We start from the raw sequence: 26,449 nt of genomic DNA, 5'->3' as shown, positions 1-26,449 counted from the left end.
CTTTCCAAACTCCTCCTGGTTCTAGGAGACCGTGGGGTTGGCGAAGGTGGGGAATCTACTGGCCTGCCCCTCACCTGAACCCTGGTTTTTCCACCACATCCTGGCGCCTTTCTCTACCTCAGACTGCCCTTCTCTCCCTCCTCCCCTCAGCTCCTACCTTGTGGGTGGTATGACACCCCATAAATCACTGGTCCCCTCTCCTGGACCATGTTAGGATATTTCCGTTCCACCTTAAAAAGGGAGCAGGTTGTTGTGTCACAGCCTGCGCACTTCCGGCTCACAGGAAGTTTCTGTTTTTGTATATAGCTGTTGTTTTTCTCTCTGTGTGCCTGGACACGCAGACAGGCAGTCATGTTTTTCCTTTGTTCTGACCAACGCTGAATAAAGTTGTAAATAATGCTCTCCTGAGTGCATCTTTCGTTGTGCGAACTCTGCTGAAAGAGCATGCACCAGTCCTTGGAATGTGGAATACTGTTTCTGAGGCTTGTGTCGCTAATTGACTGATACTGCGTTTCTACGGGAGATCGATGGATCATCCGGAGACGGCGTGGGGGCATGATGGCCTTTGTCTCCCTGGCAGTATCCCAACAGACCACTCCCCTAGTCCCCTGTCTCCTCCACCCACTCTCTGGGTGTCCCTGACAGCAACTCATGTCAAATGTTCACTATCCTATTTTTGTGCTTTCCTCAATGGTAGATAAAATTAATGCACTAAAGTAGGAAAAGAAAGAAGAAAAGGTTACAGCAAGCTTTTACAATTGGCCTAAAAGCAAAGGAGAATAAAGATTCTGGTTCATAGAGTTGGTTTAAAGACTTTTCTGGAAATACCACCAAATTTTGTAGGAACTGAGATTTCTATGTTCCTGCTTGGGGAAGAAAGACAGCAGAAGGATTTTGACAGAAGCAAATAAAAGTTTTAATAAAATGACTGAAATTTCCCAGTGGGGTTCCGAATAGTCCTACACACACACACACACACACACACACACACACACCCCACTACCACCACCTCCTCTCTGGCATCAGCAGAATGCACTGATAAAACAGTCTTCACAAAAGCTACTCGCACCTGAATCACATTAAACATTCTTGAATGAATGAATAATCCCCGTAGAACTGCAAATGCAGCACATTATGCAATTCACTGGAGATCTCTCAATAGCACAAACTAGCCTCAAATTAAATGCCATTTTCATACCACAAGGAACCAACAAATGGCTATTTCCATTTCTGTATTTCCCATTCAGATATCGTGTTCGACACACTCTTCCAACTTTTCAAATCACATAAATGAAAAGACAAGAAATTAAAAGTCAACATGGGAAGGTTTCGTGAACTGCAGTAGGGGGAAGCACAATACAAATCATGCACGTAAAAGGTACTGGCCAAAGAATTGGGAAAAACTAGAAAGATACTCAAAACCATATTTTACTGTTAGGTGATACTTAGAAAGCCCACAATATAAGATGCTGAAATGGAAGAAAACACAATTCTGAAGGCAAAAAATGTGGTAATTTTCACACATAGACTGTTAAAGTCACAGGACACAAATCTCAGATGTTTCATAGGATTTCATGTGAGCATGGTGTTATAATAATAAATCACTTATAATAAGAGATGCCACAGGGGGGAGGGGACCTCACATCTCATGAACTTGTCTTTTCCAACCCTGGCTTCTCTTCCCAAGGTAAAGGTAAAGGTAAAGGTACCCCTACCCGTACGGGCCAGTCGTGTCCGACTCTAGGGTTGTGCGCTCATCTCACTTAAGAGGCCGGGAGCCAGCACTGTCCAAAGACACTTCCGGGTCATGTGGCCAGCGTAACGAAGCTGCAGCTGGCGAGCCAGCACCAGCGCCGCACAGGGAAACGCCGTTTACCTTCCCGCTATAAAGCGGTACCTATTTATCTACTTGCACTTAGGGGTGCTTTCGAACTGCTAGGTGGGCAGGAGCTGGGACCGAACGACGGGAGCTCACCCTGCCGCGGGGATTCGAACTGCCGACCTTACGATCGGCAAGTCCTAGGCACTGAGGTTTTACCCACAGCGCCACCCGCGTCCCAAAGCACCCGGCAATTAACCTGTGGGGATAAAGAGGAAGGCAGCAGAAACAGCATCTCCACCAAAGCAGAATTATTGCTCCTTCTTTTATATACTGTATTACTCAGTGAGAACTTTCATGGGAAACTCTCTCATGCACCTGAACCATGAAAGACTGAACCCCCCCCCCCACACACACAGGGTGTGTGTTAATATTTGCTTTCTGCAGGTACAGAGGGTGCATGATAGAGTTCCCAGCTGATGTGGGGGAGTGTTCAATCCTACTTTCTGTAGGAAAAGCAACTGCACATCTACCTCTTATGCACCTGACATCACGTATGTGTGAATGGTTTGAAGAAAATGACTTGATTTGACCCGTGAGCTGAAGGTTGCTGACCTGTGATTTATAGCAGGCATGTCCAACCAGTCAATTGTGATCTAGCAGTTGATCGCAGAGCATCCCTGGTCAATCCTGGTTGATTGTGTCATCCTGATTGATCTCCCCAATAAAGGGGGGGGGAGCTCCAGAACTCTGGCTCCCCAAAAGTAGCTTAACAACTTTGGTCATTCCAATGGGTAGATCACTGCCATTTTCTAATATATAGTGGGAGTAGATTGCAGTCTCTTGGGAGTTGGACATGCCTGATTTAGAGCATCTCTCTTCAAATAGAAACTTGGAGAGAACTTTTTTTAAAAATAAAAAATAAGGAGTCCCTTATCATAAGCCTTGTTGTAGGAACAATGAATACATTGCTCCATATGGCTTTATGAATGATGTTCCAATTTGAAAAATCGTTCCCCTCAAAAAACAAAACAAATAGAAGGAGGAAAGTGTACACAGAAGTGATGAGCTCATCCCACATAATGCCAGAGGTGGATGGCAGAGGGGAGTGTGCCATACCCACTTCTCACAATTGTGCCAATGTTTGCATGAACTGGGTTTATGACACCAGTGGTGCAGCATGGCTTGCCAGAGCCCGGGCTGTGCGGAGGGGTAGGGTGGGAGGGAAGGAGGGAAACAGACAGAGGACGCATGTGCATTCAACTGTCTGACAGTGTCTGTGTCACCCAGAAGATCACAGAAAATTTTGTGACCCTAACAAATTTTGTTCCATGTGGCCCCACACACTATTCCACTGCCTGACACCAGAAGAAGATGGCTTGTAGGTAGGTTTTAGGAAGAGAAAAGATGCAAGAGAAAGGATTGTGGCACCTCGGCATTGAAAACAAGCGACAGACAGGGCAAAGGTGGAAATAGGGCAAAAGGTGGAAGGAAAAGGCAAGCTGTACAGATCAGAAGAAACAGAAGTGGTGGTATAATGAACCACAATGGCAGAAAAAACTGTGGAAGGTAACATTCTTCAGCTGGACCTGTGACTAAGATTATTAGGGAACAAATTCCTGTGGAGGCCCTGAATAGTTACAGCAGGAAAAAAAAATATTGGCCATGCAGCTTCACCTGAATTTTTGAAATTAATTGGAAGTGAGTCTTGTGGAGAAAATGCTGAATAGTAACTCACTGTGAATATGGAACGTATAGTTTTGCTTGGCCATTATTTTAGCTGGCATTCATGGCTATAACTCAAGTTCATTTATAGCTTATTTAAAACTGTGTGTAAATTAGCAAGGAAGTTAGTAACAAAAGGCCTGAAAATTCATTTCATTCCATTTAGTTCATTATCTCTAATTATAAAAAAAGTCCAATCGATTTTTAGTCTTTTCTGGAGGTGTTAAAGTAGTAAATTCTCAAGTACCTTCTGGCAGCCTCTGACCAACTGTGGAGCTTAAGATTTATTTCTTAAGAAGGTAAAATCCATTCTAAATATTTTCGCTGCCTTATGTTACTTTAACTAAGTATTAGATGCCAGCCTTTGAAGAGAGAATGGAAAAACCTGGTATACCTCACCCCTCTTTAAGTTTAACGTTAAAGATAGCCTGACCTTCTGCAAAAGCAACACCTTCTTTAAAGGGACAGTTGCCAGTTTGAAGGGGTTAAACCCTTTCAACCCTGCTTAGCCACCTCAAAAAATAAAAATAAAGAAGAACAAACATAAAATTAAAATATGGCAAAATGGAAGGGAGCTTTTTGGGGGGGCGGGGAACTAAAAGGTTCCACGAAATTGTTGTTGTTTAGTCGTTCAGTTGTGTCCGACTCTTCGTGACCCCATGGACCAGAGCACGCTAGGCACTCCTGTCTTCCACTGCCTCCCGCAGTTTGGTCAAACTCCTGCTGGTAGCTTCGAGAACACTGTCCAACCATCTCGTCCTCTGCCACCCCCTTCTCCTTGTGCCCGCCATCTTTCCCAACATCAGGGTCTTTTCCAGGGAGTCTTCTCTTCTCATGAGGTGGCCAAAGTATTGGAGCCTCAGCTTCAGGATTTGTCCTTCCAGTGAGCACTCAGGGCTGATTTCCTTAAGAATGGATAGGTTTGATCTTCTTGCAGTCCTTAACTTTGGACTAGCACTGATCTGAGTTATGTAGTAAAGTAAGTGTTTGAGAAATTTACTAATCTGAAGATTTGACCCTGCCCGCCAGAGCAGAGGGAAGTGCCCTCCCATGCTATGAATGCACTGTAGGGACCACTGGGGGAATTCAGCCTTCTACAGGTTTTGCAACACAATTCTTAACTCAAACACAGTACCATCAATGATTTTAGAAATCATATATTGTATAAAGTATGTTTAGGAATGTGTAAGGTAAAGGTAAAGGTACCCCTGCCCGTACAGGCCAGTCGTGTCCGACTCTAGGGTTGTGCGCCCATCTCACTTAAGAGGCTGGGGGCCAGCGCTGTCCGGAGACACTTCCGTGTCACGTGGCCAGCGTGACGAAGCTGCTCTGGCGAGCCAGCACCAGCGCAGCGCACGGAAACGCCGTTTACCTTCCCGCTATAAAGCGGTACCTATTTATCTACTTGCACTTAAGGGTGCTTTCGAACTGCTAGGTGGGCAGGAGCTGGGACCGAAAGACGGGAGCTCATCCCGCCGCGGGGATTCGAACCGCCAACCATACGATCGGCAAGTCCTAGGCACTGAGGTTTTACCCACAGCGCCACCCACGTCCCACTTTCATAAAACACTTTCATAAATGCTTCTTTTGCGAGGAAATAAATTCAGAAATATGTGTGCAAATGTGTATATATAAGGATAAATCATGTGTGTGGGGGGGTTAATTGGAAAAAACCCAAGCAACCTATATTTTAATGTGGAAATGAGATGGAACTGTATCATGAATGAACACATGTAAAATTGACACTGGCTGAAAATAGACTGATCCATGCATTCCTATTAGGATGGCTGCTCTGCAATTTGCTCCTCATTGCTTGCCAAGTACGGAATGTTGTTTCTGATTTGCTATTTAAATTCCTATACATGGGCTCACATAATTGCATGCGGATAGAAAGTATTTCCTGCCCTTGCTGTTGCATTGTCCAAACAGCTATGATACTTTCCTCCATAATTACAAGAAAACCAGATACGTTCCTACACTTTTCTCTCAGTTTCTTAAATGGTGAATAGCAAATATTGCCTGCTCCTCTCAACCCATGCTGCACACCAAGGAAAATGCTCAAGTGCTGAAATTCCTCTTCTATGTAATACCTTTGCATTAATATCACAGTCTTTAAATATGCATCTGTGGTGTATGTTCCATAAATGCTCTGCATTAGGGCGAGGTATGCTTCCCTCATGTATACCGTGCAGGCAGATGTCTTAGTTCCATTGTAAGCTACATCTCTTATGGGTTGAATGACAGAGGAGACATTTTATATAATGACTAGGTTGAAAGCACACCAAAAAGTGCAAGTAGATAAATAGGTACCGCTCCAGCGGGAAGATAAACAGCGTTTCCACGTGCTGCTCTGGTTTCGCCAGAAGCGGCTTAGTGATACTGGCCACATGACCCATAAAAACTGTCTGCAGACAAATGCCGGCTCTCTTGGCCTGTAAAGCGAGATGAGCACTGCAACCCCAGAGTCATCTGTGACTGGACTTAACTGTCAGGGGTCCTTTACCTTTAAGCAGTATAATCCGTGAAGCCCCCAACCATGGCTCAAGTGATCCTGGCAACTGTTCACAGTAAAATGAATCACACTATCAGATACAGTTCAAATTAAGCATTCACCATATATCTCAATCCTTCCACTGGAGTGTCAGTTCTTAGGCCACTATACATTTAAAGAAGTGTTATACGACTCTTTTAAAAAACACACACGAAAGAATTCTGGGAGCTGTAGTTTATTAAGGATGCTGACAGTTCCTATGAGATCCCTATTCTCCCTTCACCAAGCTACAACCACTCTGGGAACTTTAGAGGAAAAGCCAAGTAGGTGAGAAGGAAGGTAGGATTTCACTTTCTTTGTGGAGGCATCACCCCTTGACACAGCAGATTGCAGAAACACCTACAACTTTCAACACTTGCGCGTCTCTTGAGTACGATAATTTGACCAAGGTCAGCCATCCTTTTCACAGGGGTGCTAACAACATTTCATCAGGACTGATTTCAAATGCATTAGAACTTCAGCTTCTCAAATTCACAGAGACAGGAGAAGAGTGGCTTTCGTGTAACCAGTCTTTGCCATTTAACACTGAGAACAAGAGCTTGAAAGCTATCTCCAAGAAAAAGAACCCATTGTATCAGCTGTATCTTGCAGATTAATGATAATAAAAAGGGACTGTCACTGGCCTTATTCTTTTTGTAGTTAGTGAGGTTCAGAGCGGTTGAATTTTCCGCCTTGATAAATTTACATGAAGTCTAACAAACTAAATGTCTTTCTTCAAAGATTGCAGTAGTAGGAAATGACAAGGAATCCCCTAACAGACAAGATGGCTTTTATAACAACACCCATATTTTCTAATGGGATTGCAAGTATATTCAATATAAACTGATCTGGGTGCAACTTATTTCTGCACAAACGGGCATAGGAGAACTTATTTCTGCGCAAACATGCAAAAACTGTAAGTCTTTGAGGCATTTAATATATATATCCTCCTAAAGAATATGAGATTTCTTTGTTAGTTGGATAAATTAGGGAGTTGAGAAAGCTGAATCCTGTTAAAAATATCACTTTAAGTGTAATGATGACAACAGCAGTAAAAATAGCCTACTAAGGATATTAGGGAAGCAAGAAATCCTAAATTTATAAAATCATCTGTTGTACGGACTGAATATTACACAGAAAACATAAGAATGCTTGTGAAATTTGTAGGAACCAACAGGCAGCAAAATATCAATACTATATGCCTCCTTTGGAAATTTTCACCTTGTTAAAATCTTGAGGGAAGCTTAGTGCTAGCTGTACCCAAAAATGGACCAGAGATGTCAAAGTTTGTAAGGCGTAAAGTACACACTAAATAATAAGCACTACCATTCTTATTATCTGATCTATTATTATTTTTAAAGTAAGCAGTGACTGTTGCTTTGAGCCATCCCTGGAGGTACTTATTGCAACATGTTTGCCTGAGGGATGCTTGCAAACTTCAAAGTTTGCAGCAAAGCATCCATCTGCCTCGCAGTCTAGCCTTCCTTGACAATGCTACCTGGTAACCTACAGTTTCATCAAAATCTTTCCAATGAAGTGTAAAGAAAGCCCCTCACCCACAGTTCATTAGTGCTCCTTCAGTCTCACCAGCTGTAACCCATCTTGCTTTCAGTGTTAGCAAAATGCCAAACAAATTGTGGAAATGTGTCTGGATCATAGCCTGGGGGTGGGGGGAGAGCGTGTCCCTGTACATGGTTTGTTTTTGTTTGACCCAAACCTTGATGAAAGTTTCCTGCTTCCCTATCTTTTTAGGGGAAGGGGATGTCATTCAGTGGTATATATCACATTATTTGTATTGAAAAGATCCAGAATTCAACGTCTGGCATTTCCAGGGTCAGATAGGATTGAGAAAAATGGAATTCTTACCATGAATTTCTATTCCCAGGGATTCCTGTAGGGCATTCTTGTTGCTTGGGCTTGTGCCTCCTCTTGGCATGTAGGCAGGGTCCATTTTTCCTACTGGTGGTGAGGAGCCATCCCATTCTCCAGAACAGCAAGCTGAGCAAGGATTATGCTTCAGCCCCCATGATTGATATACTTTATTTTCACTTGTACAACTTGTATATACAGTGAGATTAAACGAGCACCCCCATTCAGCTCTCTTAGTCTTAATTCCCCTCGTTTACTCACACACACACACACACCAAACCTGAAAGTCAGTTGCCCTGTTGTTATCTTTTCATTCAGCAGCCTAACAGCCCACGGATAGAAGCTGTTCTTTACCCTGTTGGTGTGACTAATCATGCTTCTATATCTTCTGCCTGAGGGCAGGGGATCAAGAAAGTGACGGCCAGGGTGTGAATCATCCCTGAGAATTTTCCTCACTCTCCTGAGGCAACGTTCTTCCACTATTTCATCCAGTGGATTCACGGGACGGCCCATAATATCTTGAGCTATATTCACCACCCTCTGTAGGCACTTCCTATCAGTTGATGTCAAACCAGAGTACCACATCGTGATGCAGTATGAAAGGACACTTTCTATTGTGGACCAGTAGAAAGAGATCATCAAATGTTGATTGACATTGTTCTTTCGCAATAGTCTGAGGAGATGGAGTCTCTGTTGGGCTTTCTTAACCACCTGGGTTGTATTGATTTTCCAAGTAAGGTCTTCACTGAGATAAACTCCTAGGAATTTAAAGGAAGAGACTCTCTCCACACAGCCCTCCCCATGTACAGCGGGGCTAGTTCTCCTCTCTTCCTCCAAAAGTCCAACACCATCTCCTTTGTCTTGCTGATATTAAGGTGCAAGTTGTTCCCTAGGCACCATGTAGATATTTGTATATATATTTGATATATGCATTCAGTGATGAAGCAGGACCCCAACATTCCACTGGCCCACCACTCAGATTGAGCAATTCTAACTGTGTAAAGCTAAAATAGCCTAGGTTGGCACACAGAAAATAACACTATCACAGAATTACAGAAGAGAATGTTCCAGGAAACTGGTGTGTGTGTGCTAATTACCACAGGTGGTACTGGAAGAAGCAACTATAAACAGATGTAACCTCAATCACTGGAATGAAGGGAATGTCCTCCAATAACCCCTGGGAATAAAAAAATCACAGTTAGGATTTCCATTTCCTCTCCCAAGCTTCCTGGAGGGCCTCCTTATTGTTTGGGATCTGTTTGGGATCTGTCAGAGAGGTTTTTTCTAGAGCAGAAATCCAGATCTAGAAAGTCTTGTCTGAAGTACTTTTTAGGAAACCTTCCATCGGCAAGCACCCAGGGTCTTTCAATGCTTCAAAAATGTGTGAAGAAATGCCCATGTGGTCATACTGCAAATGTCCAGAATAGGAAACCTTCCACTGAAAGCAGCAGAAATGGAAGCCCCACCCTCTTAAAGAATGTGCAGTCAGCCCCCGGATGGATGTTGATGTTTGGTAATGAAAATCACATTTATAGTTGTCTTTGAAAATTTACATGTCTTGCATCATGAAATCTTCCTAGAAAAGGACATAGATATTGCTGCATGCCACCTCAATCTCTGAACAGTGTAAGATTCCAGAGGTACCATGTTCCAGGGTTCATGTTTCCCTTTGGAAATGAAACACAGTGGAGACTGGTATATTTATATCTTCTTCTTCTTCTTCTTCTTCTTCTTCTTCTTCTTCTTCTTCTTCTTCTTCTTCCACTTGTAGCCAAGTAAGGTTGTCTTCCATGAACATGGTCTTAACAGTGAGTCCGTAAGTGATGGTGGAGGCCAATTCTGGATCCACACGTCCTTCCAAAGTGGGGATATAGGTTTCTGGGCGGGAGTTGATCACAATGAGGGTTTGCCAAGCATGCCTTCCTCTTAGCTCATTTCTCCTTTTCGCCCTGAGTTCGTGATTCTTCAAAGTCCATGACACCTTTGGTAAAAGCTGTTCTCCGACTGGAGTGCTTGCAGGCCAGTGTTTCCTAGTTGTCAGTGTTTATACTACATTTTTAAAGATTTGCTTCAAGAGAGTCTTTAAATCTCTTTTGTTGACTGCCAGCATTAAGCTTTCAATTTTTAAGTTTGGAATAGAGTAGTTGCTTTGGAAGATGATAATCAGGCATCTGAACAACATGACCAGTCCAACAAAGATGATGGTGAAGAATCATTGCTTCAAGACTGGTGATCTTTGCTTCCTCCAGTACACTGACATTCACCTGTCTTCCTGAGTGATGTTTAAAACCTTTCAGAAACATCGTTGATGTTATCTTTCGAGGAGTTGGAGATGGCGTTTATAAGTGATCCACGTTTCACAAGCATACAGTAAGGCTGGTAGTAAGAATAGCTTTGTAAACAAACATTTTGGTTTCCCTGAGAATGCCCTGGTTCTCAAACACCCTGCATTTCAATCGGGAGAAAGCTGCACTCACGGAGCTCAAGCGATGTCAGATTTCAGCATCAATGTTAGCCCTTGCGCAAAGATAACTGCCCAGGTAGGAGAAGTGGTTGACACTTTCCAACATTACACCGTTAAGTTGGATTTGTGGCACTGCACAGGGGTTGTTTTGTGCTTGCTGGTGCATCACTTTGGTTTTTTGGATATTGAGCGATAGGCCAAGCTTTCCATAAACTTCTATGAAGATATTCAGGATGGTTTGGAGGTCATCCTCTGAGTGTATACACACTACATTGTCACCAGAATACTGAAGTTCTATGACGGAGCTTATGATATATGGTAAATTTACACATATAAACTACCCAGGCCTGTGGTGGAAGGGTTAACATCAACTCCCAAGAAGGTTTTGCTTCTTTCATAGCCACAGCCTTTGATTCAAACAGAAATCAAAAATTGCTTTCTGGCCTTCTGCCTGATTTTAGCTCACATGAGAGCAAACTCTGCTCTTAACTCTGGAGTTTTGTATTTCTAACTAACAGAGAGTTGAGGGTCCACCCATTTGCCCTCTGGAATAGAGCTACTCATTGGTTTCCCTTAATGACCCATTAACCTATTGCAGCCAGGAATTAGAAGAGGGACAGGTATTCAGCCTATTCCTCCCTGCCAAAAGCCCTTATAACAGTATGCTATTGTGGAAAAAGATAATTTGACTTATGTTGCAGTATTTTCACCAGTGTTGAGATGAATTTGGGAAACTCTAAATGTGAATTTATGAATTATGTGTGGTGGAGTGCGATAGTCAAGTATCCTGGTTTTGTAAAGTGCCTAGGGATTCCACAAATGCAGATTAAGGCCTTATCAAATTCATCCCAGAATCATACATCTCAACTGACATAATATACAGAATTTTGCCTCCCGTTACATTACCAAATTCACAGCAGAGGCACTTTAGGGGAAACGGAATGATGGAAATCAGCTCCTCTTCTCCAGAGGCCTACAAAACTATGGTTTTATTCATAATACACCCGGAGGAGAAAATACATTCATTTAATTAAAAGCTCCACATATTTTTAAATGGAATATTGAACTAGATTGTGGTCCCACTTTTTAAACACATACAGACGTAAGAACAAAAGTTCAGTGATGGATAAAGGAGGCTTATTAGTCTATAATCAGCATTCACAAAATTAATATGTGTGATTAAGGAACATTTGCACTAATGTCATGACAAGACGACAGCTTCCTGTGCTCCCACAAAAGAACTAAATCTCATTAAAAGCAGGAATCTCTGCATTTGCTTTAGAAAAATCACTTTATGCCAATGCAGCAGTGATCCCTTGGGAAGTACAGCTTCTTTCAGTTGGGTGGTGGTAGTAGTCATCCTTTGAAATATGTAATCAGCAGAGTTAGGCCAAAAACTGGCATATGTGGAAGAGGGAACTGGAGATGAATCTTAGGCTGCATTTATGAAGCAGTTTACTTCATGAAATATACTCAGAGTCAAGAGTGGATTTCATGCTCTTTATTCAGCTCATGGTGGTGAGGAGGAATGAATGTCCCCCCAAAGTATCTGCTTTATATACATTATTTACACAATGGGCTGCACGTGATTGGCTATTTCCAGAATTCTCCTGTAGGCCAATCAGGTTGTCTTCCATCTGGAGCTGGATTGGGCGGCTCCTGCAGACCAATCATACTGCTGCATTGTTCTAGGACCAATCAGACTGCTGCATTCTGAATCCTATTGTTCTAGGACCAATCAGACTGCTGCATTTTGGATCCTATTCAACTCAGTACATAACACTTCATGTCCCCAATGTTTCCCTAACTGTTGATTTCCAGACTGTATTTGAGCTTTCACATAGTGTAAAAGGCACTTACGGAAATCTAGAGAAATATATAGGAAGTTTAGCACTATTTCAGTGTTAACTGCTTCCAGAAAGAAAAAGGAAAAAAACCTGTTTGAAACCTCATTAACCTAGAAAATCTCTGGAATACGGTGATTGAAATTGGGGCAGTATACTGGCATACAGTTCTTTCGTGCCATTTTCTACTTTTTTGCTGAAACAGAAAAACACATGTGTGCGAAGGGTGGGGGAATAGCGACATTGATGCGTTTGTTGCTGTCTCACACCACACCCACTGGTGTGAATGGAATTTAGTGCAATGTGCCTTTCTGTCGAGAAAAAGCTGCAGTTCCATAACCAACAGCTACTGCAGTGTGAATGTTAGAAAACAGGGTAATAGCATGAGCATTACAATCCAGGAAAATTAATGCAGTATTTCCCACATCTGTATGCACCCTCACTCTCCCTTCTTTTTAGAATGGTTAAAACCACAACCTGCTCTTGCTGCTGGTAAAGGTAAAGGACCCCTGACAGTTAAGACCAGTCGCAAACAACTCTGGGGCCAGCGTTTGTCTGCAGACAGTTGTTCCGGGTCATGTGGCCAGCATGACTAAGCCGCTTCTGGCGAAACCAGAGCAGCCCACTGAAACGCCGTTTACCTTCCCGCCGGGGCAGTCCCTATTTATCTACTTGCACTTTGACGTGCTTTTGAACTGCTAGGTTGGCAGGAGCAACGGGAGCTCACCCCGTCACGGGGATTCAAACTGTCGAACTTCCAATCGGCAAGCCCTAGGCTCAGTGGTTTAGACCACAGCTCTTGCTGCTATGCACCCTCAAATGCATTTCACCCCAAATAACACTAGCATCCCACCACTTCCTGATGAAATTTAAACAGTATTAAAAGAGGGAGCAGGGAAAACCTGGGAATCTGTTGAAAAGTGGGGATTAAATCCCTTAAATGTAAGACTTGCCTTATGGTAGTGCTAAGGCTAAAATCCTCAACAGGTCTTACTTCTGAACAGATATACGCATAAGACGGTGATGAAATAAATAGGAGGCCCCCTTCCTCCTCCAAATTTACCAGTCTTATTGAAACTTTTTACCTCCCTTCTATTTTCTTGGATGATTCATCAAGGAAACACCTTCACATTTGCTTCTAAATATTATTCTAGGTAAGCCTCAAAGATAACTCTGGCTGTCAGGAGTTACAATACATGTGGGTGGTAGATAAAAACCAAGAAGGAAGAAAGTAAAATTCAAAATGCAGAGTAGAAACTTTGGAAACACTATTTTGAGGTTGTTTTGAGCCAGATATTCTGAAGAATTCCTTGCAACAAACAGAATGCTTTGACTGCTGTATAAATAAAATGGAAGAGACTTATTGCATTTTTAATGACAAAAATTGCAAAGGGGGGAGCTCCCTCCCCCCAAAAAAGTCTCTTTAATGAAAGAACTTGATATTTATAGAAAAACCATGAAATAATCATTGGTAGACTTGCCAGTAAATTTTAGTTTAAGCCAAGTCAAACGCTCTGTTTGAAACATATGTCTGCAATAAAGAAAGGCTTGACCAAGAAGATGAGCTTTGATTCTCTAATGTGACCTCTTCTTAGCAGAGCAAAGTAGAAATCAATCACATATAATAATTCATTTCAGATTGCTCAGCAGAGGCTATCAGCAAATGGCTCAGGGTGTAATTGAATATTAGATCTCCAAGGCATAGTCTCTTTCACTGCATGCTCAAATTCTCCCCCTAAGATTTGTTAGCAAATTTGTCTTTTTGGCATTAACACTTGAAAAACACTTCACTCTGACACACCCCAAAGACTCATTCTTACAGCCCAATATTATGAATTTTTATTCAGCAGTTATTCCATCCCATCTCTATATAGATTCACAGGCATGAAGAAAATGAGCAAGAATTCCACTCCAACCCCCGGAAAATGAGACTGACTCTTGAGTTTCTACAAGTCAACATCATGGGTATGCCTTGTGACTGCAGAGATACAACTGGCAGAAGTCTCCTTAGATAGCTGATGATTCTGCTACATATCTGCACTGGGACTGACTCAATACTTTGTGAAAGAAATGAGGCAAAGTAACCTACAGCTCATAGATTCTGACTGAATGCAGGCAACATCCCTTAAGTCAATCCTATAAAAATGAAATAAAAAAATTCCTTCCTGTAGCACCTTAAAGACCAACTAAGTTAGTTCTTGGTATAAGCTTAAGTGTGCATGCACACGAAAGCTTATACCAAGAACTAACTTAGTTGGTCTTTAAGGTGCTACAGGAAGGAATTTTTTTATTTCGACTATGGCAGACCAACACGGCTACCCATCTGTAACTATAAAAATGAAGTGTGTAGACATCTCTGTAAAAAAACGTGTTAGGGGCTCTTGATTAACTGGATAGCAATTCCTGACAAAAGATTATTCATTTTTATACAGATATTTCTTTAAACTGCAGAAGGCAAACTTCATTTGAGAAACAAAATAAAAAAATTCCTTCCAGTAGCACCTTAGAGACCAACTATTATTATTTGTATGAGCTGTCTTGTGCATGCACAACTTATTCAGATCTGAAGGAATTTTTTTATTTTATTTCGACTATGGCAGATCAACACGGCTACCTACCTGTAACTAGAATCATTTGAGAAGAGGCCTTCCCTCATATGTGTGAGAGAAGAAAATGTCCCTTTTATGCCAAGTATGCCAACACTTGTCTTTGTATGTTATGGCAAGCCATAATCAGGGTGTGTTTTTTAATACTGGGAGTAGATTGCAGACTCTTGGAAGTTGGATGCCCCTGCCATAAACCATGAGCATCTTTTATTTTGTTTAGGTCTGCCCTTCCTCAAGTTGGGAGAAACAAATCATGAGGCTTGATTTACTTTTATGTACAAACCAGCACTCATGGTTTGTGAAGTGTGGGTGGGTTCCCACGAGGGACGACACAACGATAACAGCAAGAACCTTTATTGAACTAACAGAACTGGACGACAGGTGCAAAGCAACTGCTTATATACATTTCTGAAGGTCTGGGCCACTCCCACTCCAAACGTGATTGGCTATCTAAACTTCTAAGCTGTGAATCATGACTCAGAGTTTAAGGGCCAATGGCAGAGGCCCAAATCCTGAAATGTTCTGTGATTGGATATCATGTATCGAATCACAGAACAAAGGAGCTCACAATCCTTAGTCCAGACTCAAGCTCAGGCAAACACAGACCACTGAATACATAACAGTTTGATTCTAACACATCATGTTAAGCCAAGCCTTGTGGTTTGTTACTCCAGGCTTGAAGGTGAGTTGAGTAAAATGGGAGCAATTCATCAACATGCTCTAACCTGCTGCTTCTTCACAGCAAGACATGGCCAATGGCTTAATGTGAGGTGTAAACAGTGGCTAATGCCTGCTGCAAAAAAAGAACGCATCATCTAAAAACAAAGTGCTTTTACAGTACAATTATTGATTTTTATCAAATGCAAATTGCATGTTGCATGCAACATATGCTCCAACTCTTGAATTTGTTTCAGAGGAAATAATTGTTTCCTTTCTTTCTTGGGGCTTTGACCTTCTAAGCTAACTCAGGTACTGCAGCAGCTGCCAGAAGTCTTTAAAATTTCTGCCCAGAGCCCTTGGACCAAAACAGTGAATATCTGAGGAGGCTATCAAAAAGGCACTGAGAAGTGGAGCAAGTGAGGAAGGGTAGAAAGAGCACAATGCTAAAGCAACTGTGGCTATATGAATAAAACATGCAAATATACTCATCTGCATGTACTTTCAAAAATGTAATCCAAAATCTATGAGTGATTTGGATATTTTTTTCTAAAACCAAAAGTGAAAAAAATGCAATTTGACAACAATGGGCTGAGTGGAAAATGAAGCTGGAGGGATAGTTTTGCATACTTAAAGCATGTCTCTGCTGCCATCATAGTTTGTATTTTTTATGTTCAAATGATTCATTTGTGCATTCCTTATTTTTCTACCCCAACAGGTATGACTCAGTTTGTTCATCTTATGAATCAGTATTACCAAAAGAAAAGTAAATATAAAGTAAAATAATACAGAGGACAACACAAAGTTTATAAGTGACACATTTCTCTATCAATGAGAACAAACACCCATCAATACAGTGCCATTTTACTTCATGCCCAAACATGCCCTACAGAATCATTTTACTGGAACATGTTGTTGAATGTGTTTGCCACATATAATTTCAAAACCATTCATTTTTCCCATCAAAAATAACAGTTCCATTCATTTTTTTGCTGAACAGCAATATTTTAGTGACTAATGGAGCTGTAAGCCTAGTGTAATTTTGAAGATACAATTTCACATTTGAGAGTGAAAAGAAGAATATGGCATTTTAAACAGTGTAAAATGTCAATAATCAAACAGCAGGCAAGTTTCTGGTGTTCAAAGAAAGACTATACTGATCTCAAGGAGAGAGAACTCTCCATTTAAATAAGTCATGAGGGCCCTTGATTAATGCTTTAAGTTCCTTCACTATACAATATGGAAATGTACTTCTCAGAAATGTAATTGCAATATTCTAACACTCACAGAAACAACAATTTTCCAAACACAACTGTGACATTTTAAAAAACTCATTTCAAAAAGATCACATACAATAGTTTTCCTTAGACTTCACAGAAAACGGAAACATAGCCCCCAAATTTAAAAGGCAGAGTTGGGCCTAAAGAACCCAAGCTGAGAAGCACAAAGATGATACACTGAAGGTGATATACTTTATTGGATTTTTCATAGCACACAGCATGTGTATAGAAAAGTAACCAGTTTTTGGGAGCACATGAAGAATAAAAGTCACAATAATTTTTTGTTCTCTTACTGAGCACCTCTGCTCAGCATATCCTTTCTGTACATTTTTGTCTATTCACTCATTACCTTCACTGTCTTCATGTGGGCTGTAAAAAAATAGTTTGGGAAGCAATGGATAAGATCACCTTTGTTTGTCATTAATAATAATAATAATAATAATAATAATAAACCAGGAAAGACCCAGTGGCTCCCAAACTGTCCTTAGGAGTGGCTCTTGGTCCTAGGAAATATTAGCACCATTTATGTTCATTAGCAATAGCTCTCCAATTACTTGCACAAACCAACAAACCAACCAACAAACAAATAAATACTGAGAAACATCCCCTCCAAATGTTTAAAGGTATCAAGCCCAGGTGTCTATCAACACAGACCTTGAATCCAGCATTCCACAGGAAGAAGAACATTAAAAAACCAAACTATATCTGTTTTTACATCTGAAAAGTGCAAGATCATTCACATTCAGCACAGATGCTTCGGAAACAACCTTATAGATTTAACTCCAATTTCAGCATACGTGGGACAGAACAAGCAGAACAAGAAACGGATCACACCCTAAACATTATGCTGCAGATCATAGGTAATGCTATACAATGCTTTTCCATTACTGTAGATGGCAACAGGTGAACTCTTAGGCCAAGAGAATAAATATTGTCCTTTAGCACCTGTGATATATACAGAATGCTCTATGAGCAGCAGGAGAATTCTCTGTTCATATAAGGGGCAATCTCCAAGCATACTAGGAATATCTCTCTTTATAGAATGAAAGTGGAAGCCCCTATGGATGTAAGGAGTTGGATGTTAATCACTGTACAGAAAATATAAAGGCACAAAAAAGGATACTCCCCAAGAACCAGAAAGCAAACTTCTACGGATAATGTATCAACAACTGAAATATATTCTTCACATGGATAGAGGATCAACATTTATATTATAACAACGCTGCTTAAAATTCAAGTAATTCCAAAGACTTGTTCTCATAAATTCAGTTCACAATAAGCAAGCGATCAAATTCAGAAGGTTGCTCAAAAACAAAGCTAAAATACGCCACTGTAGACAAACCATGTTTTTTATGAGGCAAATTTTAAACATAAGAACTTTGTTGTGATGTAAACACTGTCTGAGAGGTAAATCGTTAACTGAATAAGAAATGCCTTCTCTTTCACTCCAGGCTAGATCCATAGAAGACATAGACAATACAGGAGTTCTCCAACAGTATGCCAAGTGGCAGTTAAACGGTCACAGTAGCTCTCTGTTGCTAAGGAGATAACAATGTACCTGTGATGCTTCTCCATTTATGTACATGAAGTATTATCCAAAGGGTCGCTTTATGATTGGTCATTTAATGAGTATTCCATTCAAACTTATTGGTCCATCAGAAACCAATTGGTCCATCAGAAAACAGTTGATTGGCCTGAAGGGAATATAAGGCCAGGCACAGCACAGTCCTTGGTGGACCATGAAGAGATTTAGTGAGGGATTTGAGAAGAGCCTAGAGAGAGAATCTGGAGGTGTTGAGTCAACCTGGAAGCTGAAGTCATAGAAGATCTATGAGATAGATGTTGAAGACTCCAGCAGCATTTTTTTTTTTTCGGGGGGGGGGGGGGGGAGAAGTGGAGGCCAATGACACAGCAGGTGTCAGTTGACAGGAGGAAACATTGAGTTCCTGGCCAGACTGAACACATCTGGTGAAGACATCAGAAAAGCCTGGAAGCTGTCTGAGGGAAAGTGAACCTCAAAAAGAGGGAAGAGGTTTTCTAAACAAAGCTGTGGGCAGCGGCGGAGGAAGCTGTTTGGGCGCCTGGGGTGGTGCGCCCAGGGGCGGGGCGGGCCACCCATAGTGGCGGGGCACACTGTGGGGCCTCTGGAGTCTGCTTTCCTCCTCCCACTCAGCCACCCTACAGCTGGGGGGGAGGCAGTGGGCAGACCGTTTGGGCAGCATGGAGCCTGTAAACACCCAAGCCACCGTGTTTATCCCAGAAGAGACATGGTGGCTCTGGCACACTGCAGGCCCCGCAGTGAGTGCCACCTGGCATTTTGTCATCCCCCTCAGTGGTGACACCCAGGGTGGCCCGCAGCCACCACAACCCCCTTCCTCCGCCCCTGCCTGTGGGTCATCTGAGGAAAATGTGGGAAGGAGAATTGCCTCTGGTTATTCATGCAGGGATAGGAACCAGAGTAAGTACCTAGACATTTTCTTAAAACAGTAGCACCATTAATTACCATGAAAAACTACTTAAAGCAATAGCCACACTAACAAATAACAGTAAGTTACAGTAACTGCAACTGCCTAGAGTGCTACTATGCTCATGTCGTGCATTGAGACTTTCCGTGGCATTTGTTTGACGACTTTCTTTTTAACTGCTTTCGATTTTTCTTCTTAGATTGTTTTTTAAGCTGAAGTCTTAAATCTTTTTTGTATTGTATCCATTTTGTGTAAGCCACCTTTCTGTAGTTTTTTAGACAGGCAGGGTATATTTATATTAATAGTGATAATAATGTAACAGCACATATTGTTTATGCCTTTTAACTGAATATGGGGAGGAGAGAACCTCCTAAAATATGCCTGTAGATATGTCACGCACAGTGGTACAGATGTACTAACCTGTTTTAGGGTCAACAGAGAAATATGGCTGTCCCTGAAGAATACTGTACACGACCCGAGCGCTGTTTCCATAGGTGGGGTCATCAGCATCTGTAGCTGTCACCTGAAGGACTGAGGTACCTATGATATCCAAGAAAACATGATTTAGCTGACATTGATCAACATTCCAATGAATATGCAATAACTGTTTTTTAGCAGAGCCCTTTCTAACATTTTCCTCAAGACAACTAAAGGTAAAGGACCCCTGACAGTTAAGTCCAGTCACGAACAATTCCGGGGTTGCAGCACTCATCTCGCTTTACAGGCCGAGGGAGCTGGCATTTGTCCACAGACAGTTTTTCCGGGTCATGTGGTCAGCATGACTAAACCACTTCTGGTGAAACCAGAGCAGCGCACGGAAATGCCATTTACCTTCCCACCGGAGTGGTACCTATTTATCTACTTGCACTTTGACGTGCTTTCGAACTGCTAGGTTGGCAGGAACTGGGACCAAGCAATGGGAGCTCACCCCGTCATAGGGATTCGAACTGCCGACCTTCTGATCAGCAAGCCCTAGGCTCAGTGGTTTAGACCACAGTGCCACCCATGTCCCTAAAGACAACTAGATCCTGCCTAATAACTCTCTTTTGTTAGACTACTGGCTTTCTTGATAATAAAGTGCTCAGGAGCTCAACTTAGTGGATTTCTGTAGAAGATTGATATTGCAAACCAGACATAGGCTTCTCATTGGCATCTATGCTCTGTAGGGCTTTGAAAGTGGTGTCCCTTGGAACTTGGTATTCATGTTATGGGCTGTAACTTTGTACCATGACTAGAAGGATCCCAGCTGATATGGGTGGGTTGTGCTTATTGTAAGCTATATGCATTAATACTGAAACACATACAATTGTTTCCAAACAGAAGCTCTAGAAAAGTTACTTTAGACAAGCTAAAAAACTTGCATACATCCTGCCGCCCACAGTTAGCTCCCTGTAGTTACTCGAAGAAAGGGCACTTTTCACATACAAATGACACCTGACTCATAAACTGGAAATTAAAGTGAGGCTGCAATCTTAAGAGTGTTTAAATGGAAGTTAATTCCATCAAAATCAAGAGAAGCTACTTCAGAGAAAGTGTATTTAGGACAGATTAGAAACATCTCATTGTCTGGAGAGGTAATTACATTTCATTTATCAGACTTATTAGTCACTTGTTACCCGAAAGTCTCCTAGCAACTTACAGCATATACATACTGTATGTATGTTTCTCTATGTGTACTCTCTCTCTCTCTCTCTCTCTCTCTCTCTCTCTCACACACACACACACACACACATATGTATATGCAGTCCTTTTCCCCTAAAATGTTTAGGGGTACTCTCATTTTGATTCAAGAAAATCATCGGGAAAGGAAATGAAGCCACCATCAGAGGTGGTAACAATCAAACTGACCAATCACTGTGATAAATTCCAACTCCTACTTCACACATTAAATGCTCGCTTCCATCTGAGACTCAGGAAACACTGTGACAGGAAATGAGGCTGCCATTGGGGGTAGCAATGGAACTGACGATTCACCATGCTAGAGAAGAAACTAAAAAAAATTAATTGTTTAGTTTCTTCTCCTGTTAGATTCACAAAATGTTTAGGGGCATGCATACCCCCTGCATACCCCCAGAAAATGCAGTGTGTGTGTGTATATATATATATATATATATGTGTGTGTGTGTGTGTGTGTGTGTGTGTGTGTCTATCTCTGTGTGTGTATCACACAGAGAGAGAGAGAGAAAGAGAGAGAGAGAGAAAATGTAGTATAAACACTGACAACTGGGAAACACTGGCCTGAGAACAGCCTTTACCAAAGGTGTTATGGGCTTTGAAGACACTTGAACTCAGGACGCAAGGGAGAAATGTGCTAGGAGGAAGGCACGCTTGGCAGATCCACACCATGATCAGCTCCCGCCCGGAAACCAATGTCCCCACTGTGGAAGGACATGTGGATCCAGAATTGGCCTCCACAGTCACTTACGCACTCATTGTTAAAACCGTGTTTATGGAAGACAATCTTACTCTGCTACGAGTGATCGCCAAAGAAGAAGACATATTACCATGGGGGGGGGGAGTTGGGGAAATCATATCATACATTAATATTTCATATAACTTAACATCCATTAAAAGACTCAAATAATAAAGCAATACTCTGACTCAATAGTTAAAAACATAAACAAAAGTGAACAAAACCTCAACCTCCCTCTGATCCAAAAATCATTCACATTGAACCAAGCATTTCCCCCCTTTAACTCCCCACCCCACCAATAAGTTTGGTGTCAAGGCCAGCAGTTGCAAATCAGTGGTGGTTGAGTCCAGTGTCCTTCAGGCATAGTCTGGGATCTCTCCTCTCCCTTCAGGGGAGAAATATAACAAAGCAAAGCAGGAAGATGGTTACAAAAGTTGTACCTGCTTTGCAGTTGACCTGGCCTGGTTCACACAGAGAAGCTATTTTTAAATGTCTCAAAGGAAGCAAGTGAGTGCTGATCAGAGAAATCCAAGATTTTAATATCTAACTGAGATTGCTCATTACATTGTAAAGCAGTAATAAATTATCTGTGGCCCTCCAGAAGTTGTTGAACTCACACCACTGTCAGCTTGCATGGGCAATGGTCAGGAATATGTGAGTTGTAATCCAAAATCTGAAAGCCCACAGGTTCCTCATCCTTGTTGTATGTGTGTGTTCATTAAAGAATTTTCAGAATTAACAAGGCTACATACAACGTCTCTGTTTTCAATTCATAGTTACATTCAATGTGAGACACTGCTGTCATAGACATTGTGAGGTTGTGGGGGAGAGAGGGGTGAGGAGAAAAAAGGGGGGAAGAATTTTTCATTCTTTTGCTTTGTGTATGTGTAGAAATGGCCCTATTGAATATATTCCAAGACAACAACACACACTCACACTACAAAGAACTCATAAGCCGCCTACTCTCAGCAGCCAGGAGCATCTTAACTAGACACTGGAGAGACCTGTCAGGAATAAACGTGGAACACTGTTACCAAAGTGTATGGGAAACAGCCCTACTAGAAAACCTAACCAACAAATTGAAACTAACACAGGGACAAACAAAAGAGGATGCCTTTACCCCAGTATGGTTCCCCTTTTTTACATATACAATCGTACCTTGGAAGTCGAACGGAAACCATTCCAGAACTCCGTTCGACTTCCAAAACTTTCGGAAACCAATGCGTGGCTTCTGATTGGCTGCAGGAAGCTCCTGCAGCCAATCAGATGCCGTGGAAGCCCCGTCGGACGTTCGGCTTCCAAAAATAGTCTGCAAACTGGAACAGTCACTTCCGAGTTTGCGGTGTTTGGGAGCCAAAACATTCGAGAACTAAGCTGTTCGAAAACAAAGGTATGGTTTTACAGCCCAACAAGACAACAACATAAACTCCTCATCCCTCTTGTAAAATCATTACAGTTCTAAGCACCTTTTACTTGGGAGCAGTAGGTTGAAGTAAGTGTGGAATCGAAACCTGATCCTGCTGTGCTCCCTTGCTGAACATCAGCTCCTCTGCTTTCCTGAACATATTGACACTGGGCAGTTTCTTAGCCCTTCTAAGGAAGCAGAATTTTGAGCCGCATGGCAGGGATAGTAGGGACTGAACACAACTGCCCAAATGCATCTGGAAATTTTCCCCTGAAATCCTCTGAAAGATTTCACACATCTCTAATATTTGGTAGTCTTGTGGTACATCTTTTAAAATCAGTTCTTTTCTCCCTGTATGCACAGAGGCTTAAATTATTCAGTGTACAATTAACACTCCAAATTAATCCCCTATGTGCTTTTTAGAAACTGAAGATTGGGTAATATGAACTCCATACTTAATTTTTAGAAAAAGAGGCCAAAGGCTGAAGGCTCCATCAGAGGGCTCATGACTGTTTTGGAGCTAAACGTGAAATGCAAGCAAACTTTGTCCATGGCAAGGTATGTGTGGATTGACTGGGATTAAAATAAGTATGAGAAGACTCCCTGGAAAAGACCCTGATGTTGGGAAAGATTGAGGGCAGAAGGAGAAGGGGACGACAGAGGGCGAGATATTTGGACAGTGTTCTCGAAGCTATGAACATGAGTTTGACCAAACTGCAGGAGGCAGTGGAAGACAGGAGTGCCTGGCGTGCTCTAGTCCATGGGGCATGAAGAGTCAGACACGACTAAACGACAACAGCAACAGCTCTTTACTGCTCTTTACTACTAACTGATATTGGCATGGTGATATTATTCCTGTGTAAGAGTCTCAGTTTGTACAGAAAGTGGTTATTGAACCCAGAATGGGTGCTTATGATCCACAATCAGTGGCAGTATTGCCGGCCACATCTATTGTTAATAAAATTACAAATAATTAGTGCATAATTGCTTGAGACACCTCAAGGAGGCAAGAGAAGATTTGGGAAAGAATAATATGAAAAGGGATGGTTGAATATACTTTGTTGTGAGCAAGAAGATCAGGAGCATTTTGGAGAAAGAAAGAAAGAAAGAAAGAAAGAAAGAAAGAAAGAAAGAAAGAAAGAAAGCTAGTTTTGCACTCAGGAAAGCACTTTCTGGCATCTCTCTCTGAGCTCTGCTGAGACAGTGGATATTCTCCTTTCAGGAGTGCTATGCTATCTTTCTCCAGGTATGCCCAATTTATTACATGAACACATTTAATCTCCAGTGATCTCCTTCAGATGAAACCAAACCTGTGCAGGAGGTGCCCTGCAAATGTTCACCTGGGGGAGTGGGGAGCATGTACCAATGTATTTCAAGGTTGATCTGGGGCTTAAAACCTAAGACCTGGCAATAATTCACTCTGTTAGCAAAATACAGGGTGTGGAAGTTCTGTATATGGGAGGGTAAAGCAGTATTCAAGAAAAATGAACAAGGAGGAGAAAGCCTGTCCTAGTCTCTCCTTCGCTCTTGTGCCACATCTAAGTAGCTTCACAGTTACCAGTCTCCTTTCAAGAGGCGGTAAATGGTACATACGACATTCCCCATAATGCTTGTTGTCTCTCTTATTCTAGGAAGGACTAGATACAGCACACAGAGGCTGGTCCTCTTCATGCCTCAATGAGAAGCGTAGAGGCCAGTGATAGTTGTGTAGTAGCTTAGTGGACTGCTAGGCACCCAGCATGGTGGAAGCCTTGATACTGTGTTCTCCGCAAAAAAGAACAGTATTCCATGAAACAAATTTAAAATCAGTCCCATGTTTTCCTCCTGCCCTAGTCAATTTCTAGGGTTGCTTGAGTAATGCAATTTTCACAAATTCCAATAAGAACTGACCTGATCTGTTCCTCCTAGACCATGGGTAGGCAAACTAAGGCCCGGGGCCCAGATCCGGCCCAATTGCCATCTAAATCCGGCCCACGGGCGGTCTGGGAATCAGTGTGTTTTTACATAAATAGAATATGCCCTTTTATTTAAAATGTATCTCTGGGTTATTTGTGGGGCCTGTCTGGTGTTTTTACATGAGTAGAATGTGTGCTTTTATTTAAAATGCATCTCTGGTTGTTTGTGGGGCATAGGAATTTGTTCATCTTTCCCCCCAAAAAATATAGTCTGGCCCCCCACAAGGTCTGAGGGACAGTGGACCGGCCCCCTGCTGAAAACGTTTGCTGACCCCTGACCTAGACTAATGTGCATGTTGGACTTTTGTCACCCACCAGCTTTTGCGGTTCCCCAATGTTCCAATGTATATTTTGAGAAAGTATACATGTCCACATACATATTTAAATGCAAAATGGTGTGCCTATTTCTCTTCTTAACTGCAGATTAATTCAGAAATAGGACAGAACATAATTAAGGGTGAATATATGAAATGTGACGTGGAGCAGAAATAGATTGGTTTGTCCATTCCTACCTATTTCTTTCAGATTATGTTGATGTTGAAAACACCCATAGCTTTATGCTAGTTCTTTCTCACCACTGCTTTAGCGTTGGAATTTTGCAAGTTATATGCCAATGAGAAACTGAAAAGGAAAGACTTCAATCTGCATCTCTGAAGACAAATCTTTAATGTTTAATGAGGCAGTTTAATAAAATAAAAAAGGCAAATGTCTGCTGAGAATGCAAATTTGTATGCATGACTTGCCATCCTTTTGGTGCACTGTTAAATTCTCAAATGGATCAACGTTGAACAGGCAACACTCCTTTAACACTCTAAGGAGTGAAAAAAGAATAAAGGGGGGGGGGGGAGACAGAGCTATATGAAATCTCCAAACATCTGACTACCCACATAAGGCTGTTTTTTTCTCTGCCTCCCTCCCTCCTTCCCTCTCTTTTGGTTTAAAGGAGTCGTCAACACAATACAACTTTAATTTTGTTTTATGCAGGCAGTGAATATTGTCAACAAAACAATAAATAGTGCATGGAATCAAGTTGCAAGATAATTGCATAAAAATCATGAGTTTGCATTCCAGAAATCTACAGATTCCCCCTTCATTTTTGGGGTGGGTGGGCTACTCTGTTCCTTTTAGTTTTGAATGTGTATGTAATGGAGGGGGAATATAATTAAAAATAAATAAGTATATTGTATGTAGATCTTATGCCTATAGTCCCTTTAACTAACTAAAAAGCAAAATATTAAAGAGACTGCAGATTATTTTAAACCATAATGTTTTCTTATTACAGCCCAATAGCCACATTTCCATTTTTGAATCCATTATCTATGAATTATATTAGCAGATTTTCAGGGAGAAAATATGCCTCTTTCATCTGTGCATACATACCTCACTTCAACCACACAGAAAACAAGTTTCAGATACA

The 26,449-nt window shown here is 41.7% G+C and overlaps 1 protein-coding gene across 7 annotated transcripts in view; it reads right to left on the bottom strand.

The window, feature by feature from the left end:
• Positions 1-26,449, bottom strand: part of CDH18 (cadherin 18) — a 646,256-nt gene that overhangs the window by 98,111 nt on the left and 521,696 nt on the right. For all 7 annotated transcript variants that reach the window (XM_081014758.1, XM_081014761.1, XM_081014759.1 and 4 more), the window contains one exon: positions 19,680-19,799. In XM_081014758.1, coding sequence (XP_080870884.1) covers positions 19,680-19,799 — 120 coding nt within the window. The remainder of the gene's footprint in view (positions 1-19,679; positions 19,800-26,449) is intronic.

Source organism: Podarcis pityusensis (genome assembly GCF_964106645.2).
Source record: "Podarcis pityusensis genome assembly, chromosome: 7".
NCBI lineage: Eukaryota > Metazoa > Chordata > Lepidosauria > Squamata > Lacertidae > Podarcis > Podarcis pityusensis.
The sequence above is the reverse complement of the archived record's forward strand: the minus strand, read 5'-3'. Positions and strand labels throughout refer to the sequence as shown.